The sequence below is a fragment of the Agelaius phoeniceus genome, chromosome 20 (genome assembly GCF_051311805.1).
Source record: "Agelaius phoeniceus isolate bAgePho1 chromosome 20, bAgePho1.hap1, whole genome shotgun sequence".
In the NCBI taxonomy this organism is placed as follows: Eukaryota; Metazoa; Chordata; class Aves; order Passeriformes; family Icteridae; genus Agelaius; species Agelaius phoeniceus.
In genome coordinates this window covers 7,124,818-7,151,040 of record NC_135284.1, presented here as the reverse complement: position 1 = coordinate 7,151,040, position 26,223 = coordinate 7,124,818, and the positions used below count along the sequence as shown (strand labels likewise).

The 26,223-nt window shown below is 46.8% G+C and overlaps 2 protein-coding genes across 2 annotated transcripts in view; one reads left to right on the top strand and one right to left on the bottom strand.

Moving 5' to 3' along the window:
* Positions 1-28: 28 nt before the first annotated feature.
* On the top strand, positions 29-9,653 carry NUP88 (nucleoporin 88). The gene is made up of 17 exons (XM_054647105.2): positions 29-285; positions 779-948; positions 1,566-1,691; positions 1,917-2,003; positions 2,685-2,861; positions 3,761-3,944; positions 4,359-4,509; positions 5,146-5,244; positions 5,366-5,456; positions 5,793-5,894; positions 6,768-6,926; positions 7,259-7,384; positions 7,882-7,947; positions 8,154-8,234; positions 8,531-8,657; positions 9,018-9,136; positions 9,443-9,653. The coding sequence occupies exons 1-17, from the start codon at positions 49-51 to the stop codon at positions 9,504-9,506; spliced, it is 2,166 nt and encodes a 721-aa protein (XP_054503080.2). The 5' UTR covers positions 29-48; the 3' UTR covers positions 9,507-9,653.
* Positions 9,654-9,859: 206 nt separating this feature from the next.
* RABEP1 (rabaptin, RAB GTPase binding effector protein 1) overlaps positions 9,860-26,223 on the bottom strand; it is a 48,331-nt gene continuing 31,967 nt past the window's right edge. Inside the window, exons 9-18 of the mRNA XM_054646849.2 lie at positions 24,376-24,843; positions 22,683-22,787; positions 21,879-21,995; positions 20,496-20,594; positions 19,000-19,140; positions 17,712-17,901; positions 17,383-17,438; positions 16,838-16,936; positions 15,910-16,026; positions 9,860-13,691 (exon numbers count right to left, since the gene is read on the bottom strand). Coding sequence (XP_054502824.2) covers positions 13,590-13,691; positions 15,910-16,026; positions 16,838-16,936; positions 17,383-17,438; positions 17,712-17,901; positions 19,000-19,140; positions 20,496-20,594; positions 21,879-21,995; positions 22,683-22,787; positions 24,376-24,843 — 1,494 coding nt within the window. The 3' untranslated portion in view covers positions 9,860-13,589. The remainder of the gene's footprint in view (positions 13,692-15,909; positions 16,027-16,837; positions 16,937-17,382; positions 17,439-17,711; positions 17,902-18,999; positions 19,141-20,495; positions 20,595-21,878; positions 21,996-22,682; positions 22,788-24,375; positions 24,844-26,223) is intronic.

Genomic DNA, 26,223 nt, shown 5'->3' with positions numbered 1-26,223 from the left:
CATTGGCCGCGCGGGCGGTGACGTCAGGGCGGCGCGGCGCGCGGGGCGATGGCGGCCGAGTGCGGCCCGGCGGAGCAGTGGCGCGCGGCGCTGCCGCAGCACGCGCTGTTCGGCCGCCTCCGCGAGCGCGCGCCCGCCGCCCCCCGCCCGCCGCGGCTCCGCGACCTCCTGTGCGGGCTGGGCTCCGACCTGCTGCTCTGGGACGGGCCCGCCGCCGCCCTGCTCGCCATCGGCCTGCGCCGCCTCGGCACCGGCACCGACCCCGCCGCGCTCGGCCGCTACCAGGTGCGGCCCCCGCCTGGCGACGGCGGGAGGGGCTGAGGGGGGATGGAGGGCTGAGGGGGGATTGAGGGGAGCAGGGGCTGGGGCGGACGGTGTGAGGGAAGGGGGAGGCTGTGAGGGGATGAGGAGGAGGGGGCCGGGGTGGGGGCGTTTGGGGTGTGAGGGGATGAGGGGCTGGGTGTGAGGGGCTGGGCGGACCGTGAGGGAAGAGGGCCCTGAGGGGATGTGGGGATGTGTGGGGAGTGTTAAAAACGGGACAGAGAGGATGTGGGGGATGCGAGCTGTGAGGGGAGGAAGGCCATGGTGGGCACGGGGCTGAGGGGGTCTGTTCCTTGAAGGAACATCATCATCCGTCAGCCCGCCCTGGGCTGTCCTTCCCCACTGCTTTGTGCTTCATTCCGTGCCGTGTAAATCACCATCCAAAATAAAGATGAGCTGTACTTTGGTTTGAGTGCTTCGAATGGCATGTGCTTCCCTGCAACATTTCTGTTTTCAGACTCTTCTGTGCATAAACCCGCCCCTTTTCGACGTGCACCAGACGCTGCTGAGCCCTGCCCAGCACCATGTGGCGCTCATTGGTACCAAGGGGCTCATGGTGCTGGAGCTGCCCAAACGCTGGGGCAAGAATTCCGAGTTTGAAGGTGGGAAATCCACGGTGAACTGCAGGTGAGTGAGACCTCAGGTGAATAATGACACCCTTGTCCTGCCACTCTTCCTCCACAGCCTCCCTTTCTTGGAGTTAGGTAGATACAGAAGGCACTGGTGGAAGGTACAGGTTGTATTGGCGTTGGGGGGCAGTCACAAATAAATTATTGTGGCTCAAATACTTGCTTGCTTGTCAAGTAACCCAAATAAAGGACCTTCTAAACTTGTTGCAATTGCTGAGGAGCAAGATGCTCCTCCAGTATTCTGTAGCTTTCCACAGAATCATAGAATGGTTTGGGTTGTAAGAGACCTTAAAGGTCAGCAAGTTCCAACTCCTGCTATGGACCGTGATGCCTTCCACTAGACCAGGCTGCTCCAAGCCCTGCCCAACCTGGTCTTGGACATGTCCAGAGATGGGGCAGCTTCTCTGGGATCTTTCAGCTGTGGCAGCTAAAAGCAGACATTTGGGGGGAAATAACAGAGGCCTTCAATTTAAAGCTGCTTTCCAACTTTCAGAGTAGTGCAGATAAAGACTCTGAAATCTTTTCATTGTGTCTCTAGCTCTTCTTGCCCCTGCTTCCCTTTAGAAGTAGCTTTGTGTTTCTGGTCCCAGTGCAAGTCTCTGCTCTGTGTTCCAGCACCATTCCTATAGCGGAGCGGTTCTTCACCAGCTCAACCTCCCTGACCCTCAAGCATGCAGCCTGGTACCCCTGTGACACCATGGAGCCCCACATTGTGCTCCTGACATCAGATAACACCATCAGGTAAGCCCCATTTGTGGCTGATTTTTCAAAGTGTGGGGTTTTTTTGTCATGTCCAGCCTTAACTTGTCACTGGGTATTTGCATCCTGCTACTTTTACCAGAGTTAGCAATAAAAAAGTAGGATGGGGGGAATTTCAGAGTGAGTGGCTGATGTTCCTGTGTCAGCAGGGAATGTGCAGCACTGCCAGCAGAGTGCCAGAGCATGGCTGCTGTTTCTTTCCCCCAGGTTCTACAGTCTGAAGGTGCCTCACACACCCATCAAAGTGATTGTGCTTTCAGACACTGAGGAGGAGACTCTTACCATCAAAACAGGGTTGGTGTGGCTTCTTGTATTCTGAAATGCTCCTGCAAAATATTCAGTATTCTCAGTTGTGTTTTTAATGAATAAGTGATAAAGATGCCTGAAAATCTCATATGAATTCTGTAGTGCTAGCAATTCTTCACAGCAGAGTACCTACACTTTTCCCTCCCCTTCACCTTTTTTCCCTTCTTTTTCCCTTCTTTTTCCCTTCTTTTTCCCTTCTTTTTCCCTTCTTTTTCCCTTCTTTTTCCCTTTCTTTCTCTTCTTTTCTTTCCTCTCCCTTTCCTCTCCCCCACCCTTCTAAAACAAAGTGGTGACAAACTGTACAGTCAAGTGTTTGTCAGAGTAGCAGCTTGAAAACCACACATTGACTTTAGGAAGGGGTTTTTGAATGAGGGATGTAGAAAATAGATTATCTTTTTATGTCCCTCTTGGCCTGGTTGCAAACAGAACTCATGCATCACAGAGTCGTGTCCCTCACAGGAAGTACCAGAACCCCTCCCGTGTCTCTGGAGCTGTGGGGGCACTGCAGAGCTGATGTGCCATGACTGGGGTGTCCCTTACAGCCTGTTGTAGCTGGCAGGGGTGGGTGGGATGGGGCTGGGCAGGGGTTTGGCAGCACAGCCCTCAGGAGCAGGTGGCACTCTGTGCTCTCAGTGCTTGCTGAGCCCGGCTGCTTGTGCCCTGTGCCAGGAGAGCCTACACCGCGTCCCTGGGCGAGACGGCCGTGGCCTTCGACTTCGGGCCGCAGGTGCCGGTGCCGAAGCACGTCCTGGGCCAGCGCGGCAGCGAGGAGGTGCTGGGCTACCCCCTGTACATCCTCTATGAGAATGGAGAGACCTTCCTCACCTACGTCAGCCTGCTCCAGAGGTAGGGTCTGACCCCCAGGGCTCCTGGGGTGCTTGGGTGTACAGTGCTGGGGTGAGAGTCACCTCTCAGCTTGGCTGGGACTCTGTGAGGGATGCTGGGCTGGGTTTTCTTGTATTGCAGCCTGTTCTGTCTCTGTGGCAGTGCTGATAGACTGGAATCCAAAACCAGCCTGTCATTCTTTCTCATCCAAACACTATGGGTGCAGCTTCCACTGCTCAGAATGCACTGTGCATTATTTACCACCAGCAATCTGATATGAAAACACAGGGCTGTAAAAAGATCAGTGGGTCTAAGGCTGTTCAGTGTATTTTGTGGCACAGACATCCTTAGCTTTGGATGAGGCTTATTGAGCCAGGGACATCCTAGGAAAATATTTGAAGAGCATAAGGAGTTCACAGGCTGTTCTGCAATGGAAATGATTAATCAAAAATATAAACATGATACAAGAAGGAATTTAGAAAACTGAGAAGATGGTGCAAGACTTGAAAGTTAGATCTTGTGTAGCTGAATATTAAAGAGTTTGGTACTTGGGTTAGAAACAGCACTGTGAGGAGATCTGTCTGCAGGCAGTGAGATGGCCTTAGTCCATCTAAAGTTCTGCCCAAAGAAATGCCACAACACAAAATGCTGCATGTGAAGTGCAAGAACCAGTTGAGTAATCATTAATTTGAGCCTTCCATGAGTATTTTGTGTTCTTGTATGAAAATGTTTCCTCGTGAATTTTTGCAGTGTAGCTTTGGTTGCTTTCAAAGCATAAAATGAGCTCTGATTTCCCCTCTGAGATCTGCAGCAAGGAGCTGCAGGTCAGAGTTGCAGTCTGCAGCAGTGCAGTGGTCTCAGAGCTCCCAGCACTGTCTGGCAGCCGTGGGCTGAGGCAAACCCAACCCCGTTCCTTGCAGCACGGGCAGCCCGGGGAAGCTGCTGGGGCCCCTGCCCATGCACCCGGCTGCCGAGGACAACTACGGCTACGACGCCTGCGCCGTGCTGTGCCTGCCCTGCGTGCCCAACATCCTGGTCATCGCCACCGAGGCAGGCATGCTCTACCACTGCGTGGTGCTGGATGGAGAGGAGGATGATGAGCAGGTACCTTCTCTTGCTTTGGTTTTTTTCTTGTAGGTGTTTTGGTTTTTTTAAATCCAAGTTCTTGCTGCAAGGTGGCGGGATGCCTCCAAGTGTGTGCCAAGTGCCAAAGCTGCATTCTTTAGGAATGAAGTAGTGTGAATCTTTCTCCTGTTTCAGCCAGTCCCTGTGGCTCCCTGACACTTTTATTTTAAATCTCAATCCTGTGTACCCTGATAGTAGATCAGTTTTTGATCAAATTTAAGGATCTAATTTAAGGAGGATTTTCTAAGAAACCCTGGGTTTGAGTTAATTTTTTTAAAGTAAACTTGATCTACATTCCTTGACAATTAAAACTTGTAACACTTTCTTGATGCTGTTTATGTTGGCATTCCTATTTAAATGATGTCTGACAGAAGAATTCAATGCTCTTTACAGTCAGAGAAGTCCTGGGACCCCAGATCCGATCTTATTCCTTCCCTGTACGTGTTTGAATGTGTTGAGCTGGAACTTGCACTGAAACTGGCAACAGGAGACGAGGAAGATCCTTTGGAGTCTGACTTCTCTTGCCCAATCAAGCTGCACCGAGGTAGGGCTGTTCAGCTTGTGGCTTTTTATTCTTATTGTGGCACACATTTAGGATCCAGTCATTTGCACATTCTCATCAGTGTCAGACAAACAGGGATCAGAGTAAGGATTTGCCTGATGCCCTCAGTAAAGCTGTGGAAAGAGCAAGCCTGGCAGGGGCTCCAGTGTAGATCACACATGGTCAGTACTAAATCCTGTCATCTGAGGCTTATAAAGCAGAAGTTTCTGCATCTGTGCTGACCTGTGAGTGTGAGGGAGTGCTGTGGGGAGGGTGATCCTGAGGGAAGGACCTGCTTATCCCATGGAACTGGGGGCAGGACAAAGTGTTTGGGTCTTTGGGAGCAGCAAGCAGCCTGTCAGAATGCTGGTCTGCTAGTTTTAATAATCTGCCATTGGAAACCTGAGTATCTGCCATTGGAAACCTACCTGAGTGATGCAATGTGGTGTGATAGGAAAGGTTCAGAACAACTCAGCAGTGTGTTAGACTCTAACACGTGTATCTCTGTTTCTGGTGCTTGCACCAAGATGTTAAAGCTGCCTGGACACTAAGTTGATACACAGGATCAGCAGGGCAGGTGTGAAGGGTGAGTTTTTCTCAGTTCAGTGCCATCTCTGACATTTTCTGCTTCAATTTCAGATCCCAAATGTCCCTCTAGATACCACTGCACACACGAAGCTGGTGTCCACAGTGTGGGCTTGACATGGATCAATAAACTGCACAAATTCCTTGGTTCAGGTGAGTGAGAAATGTGGGGAACAGATGAACATCCACCAGTAACAGGCTGGTGGATGCAGGGACTACTGAACCCCTCACCCTGCAGAGTGGATCTGATGCATCCTGACATGTCTCCTTGTAGATGAGGAAGACAAAGACAGTTTACAAGAGCTGGGAGCAGAACAGAAATGCTTTGTTGAACATATTCTTTGTACAAAACCACTGCCATGCAGGTAAAAAACCAAACTCTTTCTCAATTGCTTCCAAGTTGGGGACTTGCTATGGAAAATATTTATGATTTGTTATCTTTTGCTGCATTCTTGCCATTAAAGTAAGCTCAAAAGATTTCAAACAGTACAACTGAGCAATTTGTGTATCAGGATTCTTACTGCACAGTTAGGGTACTAGCTTAAATTCTTGTGTTACTGTCTGAAAATCACCTGTCAGATCAGCAGAAGTTTTCACTTCCATTTACCTGACCTTGGAGCATTTCCAAAAGAGTAGAATGTGCAGAATTTCAGGAATAAAGAACTTTCCTGACTGGGTAATTTTTGTGTTCTTCCCCTCAGGCAGCCTGCTCCAATTAGAGGATTTTGGATCGTTTCTGATGTCCTGGGGCCCACCATGATTTGCATCACCAACAGCTATGAGTGCATTACAAGGCCTCTCTTGTATGTGGTTCTCAGTTGAAGTCCATGACTGCATGGGAAGGACCAAAAAAGGATATTCCTGTTTTTCAATTACTCTTTGATTGTTTCAGCCCAGGGTCCTGCAGCTCTTAGGACACTCCATGAAGTTTTGCTTTCTGAACACTCCCTGTTTGAGCACTGAAGTGTTACTGTAGCAGTTACCTACTGCTGATGAGGTGTTTGTAGGGATATAATTAATCAGGTCTTTTTTAGTGAGTATTAGGACAAAAAAAATGTTCTTGATGGTATTGTTGGGGTTTTTCAGTAGTGTTGATATTCTTAATGAGCTGCTGAGTTGTGTGCCTGAAAGGGGAAAAACAGAAGTAGGATTTTTGTTTGTGCTTCCAGTTACTTTCTTTGGAGGTGGTGGCAAAGATACAGAGTGGTGTAAATGTGCATTTGCACAATGAAATGAGCACCTTGAGGGGGTCACACTGTTTTCAGCTTAGTTTTTGCAGGGCACTGTTTAAGGTAGGACAGGTACCATCAGCAGAGCCAGTGTTAACATCAGGTTCTCCTGGAGATCTTTTATTTATTTCACTGTTTCCACACAGGTGGGCAGTGACCAGGCAGGGTGCTTAGTGGAGAAGGTCATGCTGCTGTTCCAATGCCTGCCTGCCTTGTTCTGGAACTTTCTTCTCCTTAGGCCAAAGGATATTTATGATCCTTGCTAGTTTGAGCTGTGACCAAACAGGTGTGGGGCTGTGAGCTTTGCCTGCCCTGCTGGGGCTGGATTTACCACATCACTGAGGGAGCTGCAGTGACCCAGGAGCTCCCCAGGGGAGGAGTCCAGTGAGGAGCTGTGGCCTGTTTCAGGGTGAGGGGTGTGACTGTTCCCTGTGCTGCTGTGTGCAGGAGCACCGTGCACCCTGCCTCCCCTCCCCTGCTGTGCACCAGGGAGGACAAGGAGCTGGCCGTGTCCCCGCTGCGCATCGTGGCCGAGGCAGAGCATTCCTTCGAGAAGCACATCCAGGGCATCCTGCAGCGCAGCTCTGCCAACCCCCTGCACCTCAAGTGAGCAGAACCTGGGGCACCTGCAGAGGGAACACTGGGTGTTGGCCATTTCCTGCACCAGCCCAGTGATGGTGCAGGCTGGGAGGGGATCCCTGGCTCCAGGCTCCTGCTCAGAGCAGGGCTGCCCTCAGCTGATGAGGTTCTCATTGCTTGGCCCATTGGGGTTGGAGTTTCTTAAGCTACCTTGGGATTTCCTCGTGTCAAAGGGATTTCATTGTAATCCCTCACTTTCATAACACCCCCCACCCCCCCGAGGTTTACCATAAACACTGGAAGTGGTTTAGCCTTCCAAAGGAACATATTAGTAAGATGGCAAAAATCTCAATCTTAAGATCTGCAGATAAAGATGCTGCTCCTCCCCCTGAAGAATGCCTTCAGCTCCTCAGCAGAGCCACCCAGGTGTTCAGAGAGGAATATATACTGAAACAGGACCTGGCAAAGGAGGAGATTCAGCAAAGGTAATGCAAAACTCTCATAAAAATGTGCTGGAATGTCTCTGTGACACAGCAGCACTGTGGGTCTAATCCTGGTGAGTGAGTAAATGTAAAACTAACAATGAATACCAGAACTTAAAACTAAGTTGTCAGGAAAAGCAGGAGTGAGTTTAATAGCTGATCTCTGTAGTGGCTTATAAGGGAAGAAGAAAATGGTAAACACACACACAGATAAAATACTTTTCTCATGGTGTTGTCTGCCTGCCTGGGCCTGTGGGTGGCAGGAAGTCTGACCTCAGCACAAATCCTGACAAAGGGAAATTGCTTTAAGTCTCTGCTGTTTCAAATCATAGTCAGTTATTTACACTATACAGTTAGGACAAAATGGGAGTTTTTTCTCATTGCCCCCTTTTCAGTGTCTTTAGTTCTTCCCACTCCCAGGATTTTCTCTGTGGTGTAAAGCCTGATTCACCTGGTTGCAAGTGGTTTGATTTTTTTTTTTTGGTATGTGTTTACTTCAGAGTGAAGCTGCTGTGGGGACAGAAAAAGAAACAACTGGAGGATCTGAATTACTGTCGAGAGGAGAGGTGAGTAGAGCCTCTCTCCTTGATCCAGTCAAACTCAGGAGTGATGCACCTCTGGTGGTTTGGAACAGGTGACAAGTGAAGGCATTCCCAGCCTGCAGGTTTGCTCCCTCCTCCAGCTGCCTTCTTCAGCCTCCTTGTCCTTTCCCACACCCTGGCTGGTCCCGTGTGTGGATCTAAGTAAGGAATTGTTTCTCCCTCACCTTAAGGAAAAGCTTGCGGGAAATGGCCGAGCGCTTGGCTGACAAGTATGAGGAAGCCAAGGAGAAGCAAGAAGACATCATGAACAGGTGAGTGCACACAGGGCTCTATTTCACCTCACACCACCTGGTGTTAAACAGAGTTTGTAGAACAGAGTGGGCTGGAGCTGCTGCACTGCTGAGTTACAAAACTGGGCTTCTGCAATTCCCTGTGCTGGGGCTTGGTGTGATCTGTCTGCAGAGAGCCAGCCCCATGCTCAGAAATGGCACTGAGACCAGCTGGAAGGGGAAGGTGAAGCCCCTGAGACTTGGGCAGCATGGCCCAGGTGTTTGAGCAGAGCTGGGTACCAGGGATGTTAACTCAGAGACATTTCTTGCTTTCAAAGGATGAAGAAAGTCCTTCGGAGTTTCCACTCTCAGCTTCCTGTTCTATCTGACACTGAAAAAGATATGAAGAAGGAACTGCAGACAATCCATGACCAGCTGCAGCACCTGAGCAATGCCATCAGACAGGTGAGAGGAGGAATGGCCAGGCTGGGAGGTCACTGAGCTCCTCCCTCAGTGCTGACAGACGAGTCCTGCCCACAAAGTGATGCTGTACTTGTGTTAATGAGCAGCAAGGAACTCAAGGGGCTTTGGGCCCTTGGTGGTAATACAGGCAGGACCTTTGCACACACTGTAAGCCCTCAGAGAGCTCCCCCTGCCCCAGCCTGGCAGGGACAGTTCTTCTCTTCGTGGGAAGTGCAAAAGCAGACAGATTTGAACCCAAAAAGAACCAATTAATTGCAGTACAACACAGCACTCTAATTAACAGGCTTCCACTGTGGCAGGCAGCACCAGCACTGACAGGGGCCTTGTCTTCTCTCCTCCCAGGTGAAAATGAAAAAGGAATACCAACAGAAACAGATGGAGAAGGGCCACAGCCCCCGCAAGCCCAGCATCAGCCTCAGTGCCTACCAGAGCAAGTGCATCCAGGCTGTCCTGAGAGAGGAGTAAGTGCAAGCTGGGCTTCTCCTGAGGGAGGAACCTGAGCCCTGGCTCACCTTCACTTCAGGTGTCTCAGGTGTCATTTAAGCCATGCTGGGGCAGAGGGGCTGAAGCTCAGGAGGTGCAGCTCCTGAGAGCAGCACTTGGAGCAGATGTATGGAAATGCTTTTTGCTGCTGGCTCCCAGGGCAGTCTGTGACCCAGCCTGGGATCAGACAGGCACTGCTCCCCTTCCTGCTTCTACCAGCTGAAGTGTTTCCCTTCCTCCCTAGCTCTGTGCAGCCTTTTGACTTGGGTTATTTTTTCTTGAAGGGGAGAACACATCCGGGAGATGGTGAAACAGATCAACGACATCAGGAGCCACGTGAACTTCTGACGTGTCCTGGAGAGGGGCTGGATGAGCTTTACCTGGCCCTGGTATTCCCCTTGTATATTTACCATTTGTATGTTGAACAATACACCTTTTACATATTATTTTGTAAAGAATTGTGAAATAAAATACTTTTGATATGACTCCTCATAAGCTGTGGTTTTTGTTTCTGTCATGGAAGGGGATGTGCTGAAGGTGTTTTATATTTGGGGTGTTTGTTAGAGGGTGATTCCTTCAGCTGCCTCAGGAGTGGGGGGTTATCCTGGGATTGTCTCCCACCCTTGCTCCATCAGGGGTTCCCTGGGGGGAGGCTGTGGCAGGAGGCAGAGGAGAAAGACCAGAGCCGTGCACACACACACTTCAGCAGCTTTTTTTAATTTGGAACACTTTCTCCATAAAGGACACACCTTCAGTACAGTTAACAAATGGTTACACTGGAATCCTGGAGACAGCAGAATTCTACACCCACGATTGCACAGGACACCAATGGCTTGGCTCACTGGAATGCAGTATTCACTTCCAAACACTGTTTGCCTTTTGCCAAGATGGCTCTGCAGTCCTTGCCATTGCAAGGCCAATTCAGTCTCTGCTGTAGACAGACTCTAGTGGACAATAAGGAATTGTTGTCCCTCACCCCTGCCCTTGGAAAAGGTGCCGTGGTGAAGCTCAGGGGGGACAGGAGTTACTGCACTGCTAAAACAGGGGGGGCACTGCTGGGGGGTACCAGACATGCTGCAAGAACACTTTGTACAGGTTAAGACTATACAGGTACAGGAATGCAGACAGAACTCCACCTGGGCCCTGTTACAGCCTCCACCAACAGCTCATCCCCTGGCACAGCTGAGCAGTGACACTGCCTGAGCCAGGAGAAGCCACCCTGGCCCCAGCCGTGCTCCACAACACCCAGAACTGGAAGGAAGAACATTTGTTTTCTCATGTTCATGAGCAGGAACACCAGAATCCATCATCCAGTGAGTATCTACACCAAGAGCTTTTCCTACATTTACAGTCTTTTAAATTTGCTCTGCAAATTTGGCACACACTGTCTTGTTTTGCTTTTCAAGGCCCCTGTGAGTTTGAGTTCAGCAGAAGCTCAGTTGCTGCTGCTGAAGCTTTGCTGTCCTTCCCCCAGGAGGGACAGGAGTTTGCAGGGAGCACATCTCCCACCACTTCTGTGAACAGCCAGGGTTCCAATTGCAAACTGAATTGTTTAAAAGTCTGACATTACAGCAGTTGGTGAAAAGGGTGACTCGTGTTCCAACACTAAAATGGCCACAGCTGGTACTGGGACAGGAGCACAGGTGTTGGGCTGTGTGATGGAACAGGGAGGTGAAAAGGAAAAACCATGCAAGAGCTGCCTGCCCTCCTCTCCACACCAAAGTTCCTCCAGGGACTTTTACAGTGCCTGGTTCACCAACAAGGAAAAGCACACAGTGCACACCCCCAGGGCTGCAGGGCTGCCTTTGGAGCAGCTCCACAGGCCCTGGGGCTACCAAGGAGCCCAAAGCATTTGCCCCACTCACCTCCTTCCTGCCAGGCTGCAGCCATGAGCTCGCCCTGACACCACCACAGTGGGGAAAGCTGTGCCCATGAGCCATAAAAACACAGCAAGGAAAAGCCCCCAGCCCTGGAGCACCTGAAAGGCTCTGAGCCAGCACAGCCAGGGCTGCTCAGAACAGGTCAGACACAGGACCAGCAAGGGATGCTGGAAGGCCAGAACAGCCCCTTTCCCTGCTCTCTCACACTGGGACCATCCAGAAACACAACCAAAAAATACTTTACTGTGAAGACTTCAAGGTGCAGTTCCTAAAGAACTCAGCTTGCTGAAGAAGGTGCAGGATGTGGTGTAGTTTTGCCATACACGAGGCTTCCTTCACCTCCTGCACAGGTGAGGCCCCAGTTACAGTAACTAACCCTGTAACCTGGTACACATTTTGGCAAGGGAGGGTGGGAACAGAGAAAAAAGCTTTCCTTTCTGTTCTGCAGCTCCTACTAAAGGCCTGTAGTTCTGTCTCCAAAGTCTACCCAGCCATTGGAAAACTGAATGAAAACATCTGGTCCTGGATTTATGCATCAGGACCTGGCTGCTGTCACCCACAGTTCAGCAAATAGTGAGGAAGAGTAAAAAACCCCTAATCTGGTAATTGCCAAATCAGACTCAAGCCACACTCCAACGTCACCTTTATGTGACAGTAAGTGTCATCTCTAGACATGACAGCTCTGCCATCTGTTAGTCATTACTAAGGTGGGAAAAATTGCTTTTGGGTGTCAGGATTATGAAGGGAATTAATTGCTAGGGTGAATAAAATGCTTTAATTCTTGTAATGAGTGGCAAGGAATTGAGCTTGTATGATGCTTTTTTGGCTGTTTTTAAGGCATTCCTCTTCAAAACCACTGGTTCTGACTTTATGTCAGTAGCAGGATATACACTGCTAAAAATAGGATCTAAGCACTTAAAATATATAGTCATGTGCATTGCAGTTTGGAGCATTTTCTGTCACTTTTGAAGGTGATGAAGAAAAGCAGATCTCTGGCCAAGTATATGAAGAAAAAACATCAAGGAATGAAGGAAAAGCTAAGAAGTTTTGGACAGCAGGATCTGCTCCTTCAGCCTCCTTTGAACTGAGTTGTAAAGTTCAAGAATTGGGTTTGTACCACCAGGATCATCAACACCTGCAACAGCTCAGGAATGTGTCCAGCTGCATGCATGGAGCTCCAGCAGTGCAGGAGGAGGAGGAGGAGGAGGAGGAGGAGGAAGAATGCTCATGTTACCTCTGGACATTTATAGAACAAGAAACCCAAACCTGGCAACTGAGTGATCCCAAGAATTTCCTGCCTGTGCTGCCACATTACTCAGTGTAATTGAACAGTCTGGGAGCAGGACCAGGGCAAGCACAGGAGGCAGCCCTGAGCAGTGCAGGGCAGCAGAGCTGCACTGCCCCCTCCAGCAGCACAACCCTGCAGCTCCTGCAGGCTGTGCCCTGCCCAGGAGGGGCTGGCAGTGCCTCCCTGGGTGCTGGCACTGCCCTGGCAGAGGGGGCAGGAACAGCTTCACTCACAGCTTCACTGGACACCTTCCCCAGAGAGCTCCTGCCTTCACACCCTGTGCCATCCCCAGAGCAGAGCACACCTGCCCCACCTCAGGCCAATGCTCACACATGCACATGACTTTTACCAGCTTTTTTCTGTTTGGGTTTTTTGTTTGCTTGGTTTTTGGTTTGTTTTTTTCCACAGAGAAGGGATTCCAGGCACTGCTCAGCTTTAGGAGATGAGAAACAACCGGTTGTAGCTCCATATTCTAAATTACATTTGTGAAAAGAGATTACAAAACAGTGCATTTCTTGTGCTTTTCTTTCTGTATCTGAATTCAACAGAAAAATGGCAAGGAGTTAAATTCTCAGTACAGTGTTCTTTTTCTTTTGGATTAGCATTTATCTGTTCAGGAGATACACAGCTCACTCATATCCACATTTCAGCAGCATTCAGATTCTTCACAGAGCCAATGGGTTTTTTAAAAAAAAAGTACTGAGTTATGAAATAAGATCAATATCCAGTGTCCTGCTAATAAAGTCATATTTTAATATAAAATATTCATACAGCATACTCTACACCTCATTCTCTCTGCTAGCTGAATACTGTTACTGACTATTCAAACAGAAAAACTTCAACCACTTTGCTCTTCAACGTTTTGGAGGGACAATAGTTTCCAGCAGCTACTTTGATCACAGTAGTGGGGGAAAGAACAGAGGGAAAGACAGGGGTTTATGTTCCAAAACTCTATATTAGGTTACGAAGTCGGCTGAAAGAGGGAAGTTTTTCAGAATGTAAGGACTGATCCCACTCAGTGGAACACGAAACACTGCACTCATTAGTGTTTCCATTAGAAATTCTCCTTCCTACACTACAAGTCACCCTTGTGCTCTCTTCCTGCCCAGTACGAAACCTTTTTCCCCTCTAGAAACAAAACTTAAGTCATTGCTCCCCTCTGTTGTCTTCTGCTCTCTCGGTTAGAGTTAAATAATAATTAATGTTGCTATAAAGATGAGTTAAAAACCTCAGCCACAGCCTTGGAGCCCATCAGGGTGCCTGTCATGTTTCAGGGAGCTGATTAATGTCCGTCAGTTTTGTGTCGTTCAGGATTGCACGGATCCTCTCCAGGGAATCTGCCTGCCGGATCCTCTCCAGCTGCACCTGCAGGAACAACACAGCACTCAGTCAGTGAGGGCAGAGCCAGGCCTAAAGGGGCTCAGAGCCAGGCCTAGAGGGGCTCAGAGCCAGGCCTAAAGGGGCTCAGAGCCAGGCCTAGAGGGGCTCAGAGCCAGGCCTAAACGGGGAGAGCCCAGAACCAGGCCTAAAGGGGGAAGAGCTCAAGAGCCAGGCCTAAAGGGGGAAGAGCTCACACCCAGACCCAAAGGGAGAAGAGCTCAGAGCAAGGGGAAGAGCCCAGAGCCAGGCCTAAAGGGGCTCAGAGCCAGGCCTAAAGGGGGAAGAGCTCAGAACAAAAGGGGGAAGAGCTCACACCCAGGCCCAAAGGGGGAAGAACCCAGAGCTCACACCCAGGCCCAAAGGGACCCCGCAAGGGATCCAACATCACCAGGGGCTGAAGAACTGCAAGGTGTGAAGGAGCACAAGCTTAATTTGGGCCTAAGAATAGGAAGAAGACATGAGGCAGTTGTGATTTTACAATAATCCCCCACTTTCTGGGGGTTCCAGGCATTGTCAGCACTCGGTGTTCTGTCTCATGTCCAGTCACTGACACTGTACTGGAAAACTGGAGATGTGCAAAGTAAACCCTCCCAGGAGCAGCCCAACACGTGCCTTGGAGGCTCTCAAGGTCACAGCCAAAATGCTCTTGGAGCAAACATCCCATTTCCAGGCTCACTCCTTGCTCTGCTGAGAATCCAGTTTAAGCTGAATTCTTAAATTCAAGAAGGGCCCAGCAGAACTGTGGTGGAACCAATGCAAAGAGAGCACAACTGATTTCTTTCTCACACTCAAACTTTCACCATCTTTGCAATAGGATCTGGGTTTCAGTTATAAATCCCCAACTAGCATTTAACTGCTTTTTAACCCTTCCTCTGAACTGCTGATAGCTGATTTGGCCAGTGAACCCCTCACACAAGGGGCACCTGCTCAGGCTCTCACTGACAAGGCCAGGGAAGGGAATAACCCTGCCAAGAAAGCACAATCCTCTCTGATGGTCATCTCACACTGTGTACAGTGCACATGGCACAAACCATTGCTTCAACTGAGCACAAACTGATGTGCAGTAACTGCTTAGGGCAGAAAGAAAACAACACACAGCTACAGTTCTAACTGAGCTCAAGGTTTACTGAACTACCTGCAAGCTGTGGAAGAGTCCACCACACATCTTCAAAGTGGTGGCTGTTTGCTCTAAGAACTGCATAAAACAGTGCCTGCACCCAAAAAGTGAGGATGAGGACAAACAAGAAGCAACTTGCCTGAACAGGACAACTCAATAGTCTCCTTTGTCCTACCACCTCCTCCAGACACAGAGCCAGAGAGGACAGATCTCCATTGTCCATCCAGCTAAACTGTGTCTAGTAAACAAATCTCCCATGTTCTGGTGTTAATTTTCCAAGTAAACCTGAATGCCTGGCTCAGAAAATGTGCAGTTTAAATTCTGCTGGATGTCACTGAGGGCCTGGCCAAAGACTGCAAGGAGATGGGGCTGAAATTCAGCACCTCCTCTGTGAGCAAAGCTGGAACATAAAGGGGGCACAAACTCTGGGAACACAGACCCTGAGGGTGAGCCCAGTCCAGCCTGGCTTCCCCAGGTCACTGAGAGTTCCTCTGCACACAAACTACAGCAGAACAGCCTGAAAAACCTGGATCAGCCTCAGGGACACCCCTGAGAAAACTCCTCCCCTCAGCCACCTCACATCAACCAAGGTTCACTTGGTGGAGGAAATACAAGGATAACAGCAGAGACAAGAGCAAGGACAAGACTTTTAGAATGTATAAACAGAAAGCAGTAATTGTAACACTAAGAACCACTTCATATATTCAGATTAAGCAGTACCAGCTCCTTACTTTGTCCTCAAATATTTGCATCTGAATGATTTGCTATGAAAATATCACATTGGAAGCATCAGGAGATGGACAAGGAAAAACACAGGCCTGGAAGAGCCATCATCTTTGGCCCTGCACAGTTGCTTTTAGTACAATAACTGAAAATTAGCTAGAACCATGTAATCAGGATGGAATCCCAATAGCTTTAATAGTAATATAATAGTAGGAATACCTGAGCAGTTTATTACACTAACAAATTCTAAAATAGATCATAAATACCAACATAAGAAAATTTACAACTGCTGTTTCTTATTTTACTCAGCTCTGGGGAAATAATGAAACTAAAGCAGCCCTTACACATTGATTGGACTCTTACCTGAAGTGTCTGAGAAAGCTTTACAAAGTCTCTCTGCACTTGCTCACTGACATCCAATTCAGTCTGCAACCTCTGGGCTTTGTTCTTCTCTTCAAACACCAGCTGCTCAAGGTTGGCCTGAGGAGGAAAAGGTTCTTATGCTTGAACTGAATAAAAATCAGCAGCTTGTATGAACTGATTAAAGTGTGATACCAGAGGAGAGCAGCACAGCATTCACAGGGCCCTGGCAACAAACTAACCCAGTCTTTCCACAGCTCAGTTTTCCAAAGTGCAAAATCAGGGGCCAATACCCATTAAAAGGTGCCAACAGACTGGTTAAGGCATGAAAAAGCCCAAAGTCCCTTAAGAGCACCAGGAGCAGGGATCTCAAAATACAAAGGCAGAGTTCTGAGTTCCAGTGCAGTAAGTTCATGGTAAGGGCAGTAATTGCTGCTGGCAATGTGAGTGTCTTGCTGTCCTGAGCTTTAGTCAGAGAAGTGTTGGGGGAAAGGGAAAAAAACCAAAACCACAACAAGAGAGGGCAGAGAGTGAGTGCTCAGATCACAATTATTTCATCTGGGTGCTGAAGTAGAGCCCCTTCCAACAGCAACTACAAAAAAATCCCAAACATTTCTTCAAAAGCATCAAAGCCCCCAAGCCAGGGTTTGGTTCTCAGGACACTGCACAGGCTGGAATGTTCCTGAGCCTTCCCTTGGGAGGGCAACCCAAGGGATGTCAGCTCAGCAGCAATTCAGAGCCACCACTTTACAAATCCCAGTGAAAACAGGGGTGAGGATTTAACCACATCCAGAGGACATTATTGCCCTGCCAGTTTCTTACCAACATTCAAAAGCTTCTTTTTTTCATTCTTAGGTAGTGCCACATTCTCTGACACAGCTGCTCATCACAAAAGATGCAGATACACTTCACATCCAGACATCATAGCTACCTTTGCTGCAGTCTCCTTCTTCAGCTGTTCTTCTAGAGCATTCTTTGCCTCCTGCAGACTCTCCAGCTGCTGCAGGTTTTCCTGTGAAGAACTTTCCAACTGTATAATAATAATACAAAAAAAAAATTGATTAAAATTCATAACATTTCCATCTCCCACAGTCCCTCCATAAGGAAGCCTAAGTATCTTTCAGTACTTAGGGGACTCAGGAACTCAGAAACATACCCAGATAATCTCTTCTAGGGGCAGAGAAAACACCTGAATAACATCACTTTCTCTCTATTTATTTACTTTTGGAGCTGGAGAGAAATATCCAAACTTGACATTTAGGTCAGTGTTAGGTAGGCTAGTAGTAGTTAGGAATTAGTTAATCCAGTATTTAGGTTACAGATTAATAAAACAGATCAAACACCTTTTAAGGAACAGAACTATGAATGTGTCCTATTCCTACACTGGCATCAATACAGGAAAGATAAAAAAAACCCCTTTATTAAAAAATCCCACACCACCAAATCCAAAAATCCCACAGTGAAAGAGCTTCTTACCTGTTCCTTTTCTGCTTTTATTCTTTCCAGTTCAGCTTTTAAACTGGAAATGGAAGCTGAAAAACAAGAACATTAAAACTTAAATGCTGTTAATATTGAAAGGAGAATTAAGGTCATGTTAAATCAAAGGTACCTCAAAAGCAAACAAATAATTGTACTTTTGTTTTCAGCTGCACAGCTTTGGTGTCTCTGCTTTCAAAAGTGCACAGTATTTAGAATTCAGGTAAGTCTACACACAAAATTCAGGTAAGTTTACTACAAAATCAAGTCTTTGTGCAACTTAATAATTCCTTATATCCCTATTCTGAGACCGTTTCATCCCTGCTCACCTATTTCCTCTTTGCAATTCTCTATTTCCAGCTGTAGAGTTTCTTCTATATTTTCTTTCAAATATTGCTCAGCTTGGATCTGTTCCTTCAAGAAGAGGATCTCTGCCTTCAGCTTCTCCTCGAGGTGATCTGCAGCTGTCCTCACACTGATGATGTCCTGCCTGTACTTGAGGATCAGCTCCCGGAGCTCCTGGATCAGGATTAGCAGAGATGCGCATTTGGCATCACCCAGCTCTGGGCTATCAGCACAAGGACAAAGCTCTGCTGCCCCAGGGTCTGTCCTGACATCCCAGACAAAGCTCTGCTGCCCCAGGGCCTAAGCTCTGCTGCCCCAGGGCCTAAGCTCTGCTGCCCCAGGGTCTGCCCTGACATCCCAGACCAAGCTCTGCTGCCCCAGGGCCTGCCCTGACATCCCAGACAAAGCTCTGCTGCCCCAGGGCCTGTCCTGACATCCCAGGCAAAGCTCTGCTGCCCCAGGGTCTGTCCTGACATCCCAGGCAAAGCTCTGCTGCCCCAGGGCCTGTCCTGACATCCCAGACAAAGCTCTGCTGCCCCAGGGCCTGTCCTGACATCCCAAAGCTCTGCTGCCCCAGGGCCTGTCCTGACATCCCAGACAAAGCTCTGCTGCCCCAGGGCCTGTCCTGACATCCCAAAGCTCTGCTGCCCCAGAGTCTGCCCTGACATCCCAAAGCTCTGCTGCCCCAGGGCCTGTCCTGACATCCCAGCCCTTGCTCCCAGCAAGGAATTACAGCCACAGTCAGCTTGGCCCCAGGAAATGGAAACATGGCAAACATCCCCATGGGTTTATGATGCTCCTCCTGTCCTTCAGCACCACCAAATCTTTTAGGCTGAAAGGAAAGGAGTGGCCATGAAAGGGATGCTAAGGTTTATCATTACTCAAGGCTTTGGATTATTACTGGTTTTAACTGCACAGAAGTGACTGGCTTCACTTGAATTACTGAATCAATACAGTGGGGCTCTGCTGACTGAACACCTGTGTGCCCAAGTGGAAAATGCAGCTTGAACTGGCTGAACTGGGCCAAGCCCACACTCCACTGACCACAGACCACAGTTAGCTCTCAGACCATGGTTTTACAATCCATCCACACCCTGAAGCAGCCATGGCACAGGGGGACCACTGGCTGGCTTTGTCCATCACAGACTTCCAGGGTTAAAACCCCAATTGCTGCTCTTTGTGCTGTTTGAGACAGCTTTTTGATAAAGAATAATACTCCAGGGAGATCAACTCACAAGCACTGTTAGTGTTAATGATTTAAAAATATTTTACCTCTGTTGCCTCTGGTAGAATGAAATCTTCAGCCTGCTGTAAGGACACATGCAAGCTGTGTTTTCCTTGAAGACTTTCATTATCTTTTTGCAGTCTCACCAACTCTTCTGAAACCTGCTCCCTTGACTGTGTCAGGACAGCCTACAATGCAAACAAAAGCAGAAATTCACGCTCAGGGTCATGCTCAGATCTCTTCTGCCCCATTTACTACCTCTACTTTCAGCAGTCTGGTGAATTAATATTCTTTGTAAAGAAGGGAAACAAAATGATACTGTGGATCAACACCAGCTGCTCCCTCTGGCCTGGCAAGGCCAACTTTAAGGGTCCAGGCAGAGAGGAGGAAGCAGTGATAAATAAAATCCAGCTTTGTTCAGTGTCCCACCTTCCTCCTGTGTTTATTCATTAGCTGGCTGTGCTCATGGAGGGGAAGGAGGGTGGGGAACCACAGGTGCTTTCAGGAGATGTTTATTAACAGCACCTCAGCACCCTGCTGTAAGAGCAGGTTATCCAAAAATCTGAAATATTCACCCTGGAACTTTCCATGGTGGGTGTCTGCCTCCCACTGTCCTCCCAGGAGAGCACCAGAACAGCTGATCCCATGGAAAGAAAAGGGATGAAGAGGACATGGCTTTGCTTGCATCACAAAAGAAAAAAAAAATCCAGGGGAGTTTTCCAAGAGGAATGGAAATGGGGAACCAGGGATGTGAGCAATAGCAGGAGAAGCAGACCCAGATCAACACATTTTCTGAATCTCCTGCACATCCACCAGATGAGTTCTCATGCAGAGCATCTCTGCCAGCAATGCCCTGATGTGCTGCACACAATCCCTGACCCCAAAAATGCAATACTGGGGTTCATGAGGATGAATTCTCTCAGGCCCCCACAAATGCTGTGCCAGGGAGGAAAAAAGAAGAAATTTGATTCTGATATAGAAAGGAATGAGTTGCTCTAAGGAAGTCAAACTTAGCTCTAAAACATGAGGTGCTCTTCCTATTTTCTGGCTTAATTCCAGCAAGATGTTCAAAAATAGTTTTAAAAAATTAAGCTTCCATACATATCTCTCCCTGGGTGTTAGGGCTGCTATTTTAAGTCTGACCTGCAACAACACTGATCATTCATCTTTAAAACCTGAGAAAATATTCACTAATGATGGTGCTTGTGATGAATCCTAAAAAAGAGTCTTGAGAAAATCTTCTGTCTTCAGATTTGAGGTGAAGTTGAGATAGCAAAAAGACATGGGATTAGACCATGAATAATGGGAAAAGAAGCTGGGCAGTGATCTCCCTGCTCCTGAATGTGCAGGAACACAGAGAGCAGCACAGAATGACACAAACTGACCCAGCCCCAGCACTGCCATCAGAGCTCACTGGCCCAGGCCCTTTGCAAGTGAAGATGCTCAAGCCTGGCTGGGCACACAAAGCCTTTTACAGACACACTGAGCTCCCAGGCTCAGACAAACAGGGCTGCTCATGATCTCTGCAATTAATCTCTCTTACCATTTGCTCCTGGACACTTCTCTTGGCTTGCAGAAATGCCTGCTGCAGCTCACTGAGGAAATTCTCTGACTTCTGACACTTGGCCATGAGCAAGGAGATCTTAAAGAAAGAAAGAAAACACAGACAGATATGTAAGATATAAAGCATGGAACAGATTCTGAAAAAGAAATAAGTTCTCTTGCCTGTTATCATTACTAATAGGTACTTTGAAATTTCAAACTAAGCCACTGAAGTTTATGTTAATTCTTCACTCAGTCAGGCAGGAAAGCAGCTCCAGGCAGTAAGGACAGATGCTCTATTTCTGCACCAACAATATCATATTCTAATTACCAAACTCTGAATCAACAGTTAATTCTAATAAAATTCACATGCAAGCCACTTCAGAGACACTGAAGGGAAACTAAAGAGCTTTTTTCTAAGTTTTCAGCATTTTTTGAATTTTTTGTACCTTTCTCTGAAAGCACCCACCTTCAAAAACTTTACAAGTCATTCCACAACAACACATGTAAGATTAATCATTACTTAATTAACAGCACCCTGGTACAGCCAGAAGCACATATAAACATATTTCTGTTGTCTAAGCTGGACTTTGTCTAATGACTGATTCTTTAGTAAGAAAAAATACTGGGTAGGATGGAAGAGACAAAGTTCCAGCCCAAGTGAAGTAAATTCAGTGTCTGGTACACAAATGTACCTACTATTGTAAGCTTTAATAGGCCAAAGATGATGATATTTTTTTCTTTTTATTTTTAACTATGACTACTACACATTTTATTTGGCTTCATTGTTCCACATTATGTTTGGCTTCATTAGATACACATCTCAGACTGAAACATCTTTCCAGTGGGCTATTATTTTAAAGAAGTTCAGTGCCTATTTTGGCCCTGCTAATGCCTGCTCAGCTCCTCATTACTACATTCTTCACCACAAGTCCATTAACTGGGTGTCAAATGTTGATAAGAGCAGGTGGTGGAACAGAACCACTCCTCTAGGAACAAAGCTGTGCCCAGGGCACAGGGCTCTGCTTGCATGTTTGGGTCATTTCAGACACAGGTCATGCCAAAACTCAAACATTACCCAAACTCCTACTGCCACTTTGTAATGGAGTTCAGGATTAGAGATGATATTTTAAGGCCAAAATTGGGTAACACAATATTAGAGACAAAATAGATTTCTCTAGAAACTGTGACAGACTCAGGTGGAGCATAACCAACCCTAGAAATCCTCATTTGTGTTGCCTCTACAGCCAGTAGCTCATCCATATCTAAAAAACCACAAGTACTTGTTACATACTTTTAAAGAACATTCTTACATACTTTTACTTTTTACATTCTTTTAAAGAACATTTCATCATTCCTGGACCTCAATTACAAATCCTTATACCTGATTAGAGGAGTCTTCAGCACTTTGTTTCATGTAATCCTCCAATTCCTGTTTATCTTTCATTGTTTTCTCCAGCTGGTCATTAGCTTGCCTCAGCATCACCTGCAGCTTTTTCACCTGTGTTGTCACAACAAAATTAATTCAGTTTTCATTCTCTTGGGGAGAATTTATTTCCTGAACCCTTTCACTCCTCAAACCAACAACATAAAATCCCTCAAAAATCCAAAAATCCTATGCAACCCAGAAGTTCCTTTGCTGTTGAAACAGGCTCCAGCACAGATTATCCCTCTAAGGGAACATGGGACATCAAACTGCACTGGACCATGGCCATGTAATGACTTCAATCACTTATTTCAAAGCACAATGTGACTCATGCCTTCCACACCCATCTGAAAATTGTTCTTTGGTATATGGCAGGAAACAAATATCCTCCAAGACTTGAAAGTCATTTTATGCTGCCAGGATGAGGTCCTTTTCTGTTAACAGATCCTACAGTATCAAAGATAATAGAATTTAGTGCATGACAAGCATTTTAAAATATAAATTATTAAAGATACTGACTTCAGCATGGGCATAATACTTTTTATAGAACACTAGTGCATGGCCTTACAGCATCAAATAAAGGGTTCTTCAAGGTGAACCCCTAAGAAATTCATGTACTTGACCACACATGAATAACAAATCAAGTTATGTCAAGTTATCCAGTATGTTGATTTTGGTCAGTTAAAACCAATGAATAAAACAGAACCCTTAGTAGTTAAAAAAGCTGCAAAAGCCTGGCTAAAGCAATGAGAGAATTCCCACCTGGTCTCTGGTCTCAGCCTCCTGGATCTGGATCCCTTGCAACTGCTTCTCATAATTGGAGCACATGTCACAGCGCCTGCCCAGCTTGTTCCCTGCATTCTGCACCTGCAGGACACAGAGTCAGCACCTGCCCTGAGCCAGGGGAGTCTCCAGGGGATGCTACACACACTCAGGTGTGGTGTGGCCACAAAGCAGTGCTGACAAAAGAGTGGCAGAATCATGCAAAGGCAGGATTGAGTTGCTCTACAAGTGAAGGATAACTCAAATCAGCTGGGGGATATCAGCTTTTCCTGCCATGGGTCCCACCATGAGCACAAAAAGCCACAGCACAAAGAGTTCACCAAGGCACTGCTGTGCTCTTCTGACAAACAGAAACCAAACAGGAGAGGAGAAAATAACAGTGCTGGGGAGGGCAGCAGGGAAAGCAAGAGTAAAGCTGCTCTCCTGCTGGAACTGCAGTGGTTTTGGCCAAGGGGACAAATGGAAGTTTTATCAAAGTTCCAGCTGCAGGTCAAGTTTGAGCTGAATCTGTGCTTGTGTTTGCTGCTCCATGTCCAACCCACAGCAAGAGGCATTCACACCCCAGTGTGTGCTCCTGCCTCCAGAACATGTGGGAAGCTGCATTTCTGTTCTGGATTCTGAAACCGGGCTGAAGTAAAGTGTCACCTAAATGTCCACAGGCCAAGGGAACACTCAAGAGTAAGGATTTAACTCAGCTCTGAGCTCAGATGCTGTAATTTCTCCAGATATAGCAAATCAATAGGGAAACAACAACAAAGCAACTTGACAACAAGTTTGGAAAGACCTCCTAAGCAATGATTTGCACTAAGTTAAATTTCAACAAATTGAGAGAAAAAAATAAGTAGTTCTTAATTTCATCTGGCCTTTTCTCGTCCACTACATTCTTATATGTTTTTTTTACTCCCATCTTGTCTCCCTTTTCACCCAGGATGGATTATTATCTCCCCCCACCTTTTCTTCCCCCTAAAGTGTTGTTCCTTGGCCTCTCTTCCTCTGAAAGAAAAACCACAGCAAACCCCAAATACTCCACTTTTCAGCAAAAAACCAAATACAAGCTTTGAACTGGCATCATATAAAGCTGCTGGAAAAACTGACAGGCAGAACACCCAGAAGCAACAATTTCCATGGTCATCCACAGTGCAACTGGCTCAGGATTCAGTCTGATCTGCTGCTTGCTGCTCTCACAAATGGGTTTGTGATGATGCAAGTCCCCAACAATTTCCTGGAGCCTCTCTGTGGTACTTTGTGCCTTGGGCATAGTTTGGTTGCTCATTTCCAAAGTGCACAGCCCTCAGGAAACCCCCCAGCACACAGAGCAGCACCCCCAGCTCTGCTGCTTCTGCTCCTCTCTGCCTTCTACTCATCCCCAGCTCCACTATAACGCCCTCTCCTCAACTTCCCATTTTCTCCTAAAGTTCTCCCACCTTTTTCCCCCCATCTCAGACAATACTGAGTTCCACAGCCTCCTCCTCAAAACCCAGAGCATTGTGTGTTTAGTAAAGCTGCCTGTGCCAGGGGCAGGGCCAGCTCATCCACCTTACACTGGATGTATTCCACCCACAGAAGCATTCCAAGAGGGGAAAGTGAACATCTGCCCTGGATGTGAGGTGATCCCTCCCCAGCTGGCTCAGGGCAGAGCCCAGGAGGAGGAGGAGCAGGGCAGGGGTCTCACCTCCTTCTGCAGCAGGTTCCACTCTGTCTCGCTGACCAGGCGGTACCCGCTGGGGGACACGTATGCACTCTCCACGCCCTGGGTGACACTGGAGAGCAGGGAAGCAGTCTCTTCCTGCTCTGGTGTCATTGCTTTGATTGCTTTTTCCTGATCTTTGGTCAACATGAAGCCACTGGGCATTTGCAGGGATCCAAGGGAAGCCGTATCAAAGTTCTCAGACACTGAATCTGCTCCAACAAGTGGTCCAAAGTCTGACTCATCCAGGTTCCCAGCAGATTTTGCTTTGTTGTTGTACCCTAAAGCTTTGGACTGTAAGGATCCAGATGTGCCCAGACTGTCTGTTGACTGTGCTCTCCTAAGTCCATCTTTAAACATATCAGTGTCTGGTTTATTGAAGGATTCTCCAGAGGAAAGAAGCAAGTCTGCATCCAGGGAATGGACTGAGCCATGGGTGCTGTTCACATGCACCTGGAATTGAAAATCAAGGAATAAAACAAATATTTACTCCATTTTAGTGGTACAGGAGGAATGCTGGACACTAATTACAAGGCATGGCAAAGGCAAGGTTAAATTTCTTTGGCAAGAACATCTGCTCTCTAAGTTTAAGGTCACAGAGGAAGGGACAGAGAACTGAAATGAACCAGCTAGAATTCAAAAACAAATAAAACAAGTTTAAAAAGTCTTCTGTTAACAGAATGCTTCTGTAAAACTACCTTCCTGCCAGGCAAGCAAGGACACAGTCACCTTCCAGCTTCCAATATTTGAGGCAAGATGCTTCCCCCATGAGGAGATGTACTAGCAACATTCCCTCTGCAACCATAATCTACACAACAAAAGGCAGATACTTCACTTCCAAAATGAAATTCACAAGTTTTTCACAAAAAAACCACTTTCCATTAACACAAAAATAAACAGAGAAAAATATACTTAAAGTCTACTCTATACTGACAAGTATACGTTGTTCTTCTATTTTTCTCTTCTGCTTTGAACGTCTAACAAAATACCAAAATATCTTCTTCACAATGTTATTTGTACATAAAAAAAAGAAAAGGGAAAAGGCTGGGCTTAGACCCAAAGGTATCCTGGGGAATGCCAGCACCAAAAGCCACACAAATTGTCCTGTGATGTGTATCAGGCACATGGAGCCTCTCGATCTATTTTTGTTTTTTGTAGCACTGAAAAAAGAGCAGTAATGCTTTATTTAAAAAGCACATGACTGCTTTCAAAATACCTTCCAAAATATTATGCACTTCTGCTTTGCCATTAGACACACAAGGAAGTAACACTGGAACCAGGCTCTTGAGAAAAATTATCATTTCTGAAATAGGTTCAGAGACCAGCGAGCTGCTGGCACTTCATTTAAGTGCTTGCAACCTATAATAGATATATATATATTTATATTATGTACTACTGTTTTATTACTGCTGTAAATGCCTTGTTTTAATCATTTTTAGGAGTAATACTTATATTTGCATGTATATATACAAGTTCATAATAAAAAAGCCAAGGGAATACAGACTTACATAAAACTGCATTTTCAGGCTACAGCTGTTCTGTGATAACCAAAACAATATTAACAAATCATCTGTTTGTATTGCAAACTGCCCGAGAGAGGATCTTAGAAGCTATAACAAATTATAACAAGTTGTAAGAACTGATGAATGACTGATTACAACATATAAACCATATTCTGAACAGCTAAAAAGGTCATAAATAACAAAACCAAACACATATAGAAACCCAAACCACGATGAAAATTATGCTCCTTCTCAAAATATAAATTTTCCATGATGTATAAATCTTAGAAGGAAATAAGTATTGTGAATGATGGACTAAAGAACATGCTAT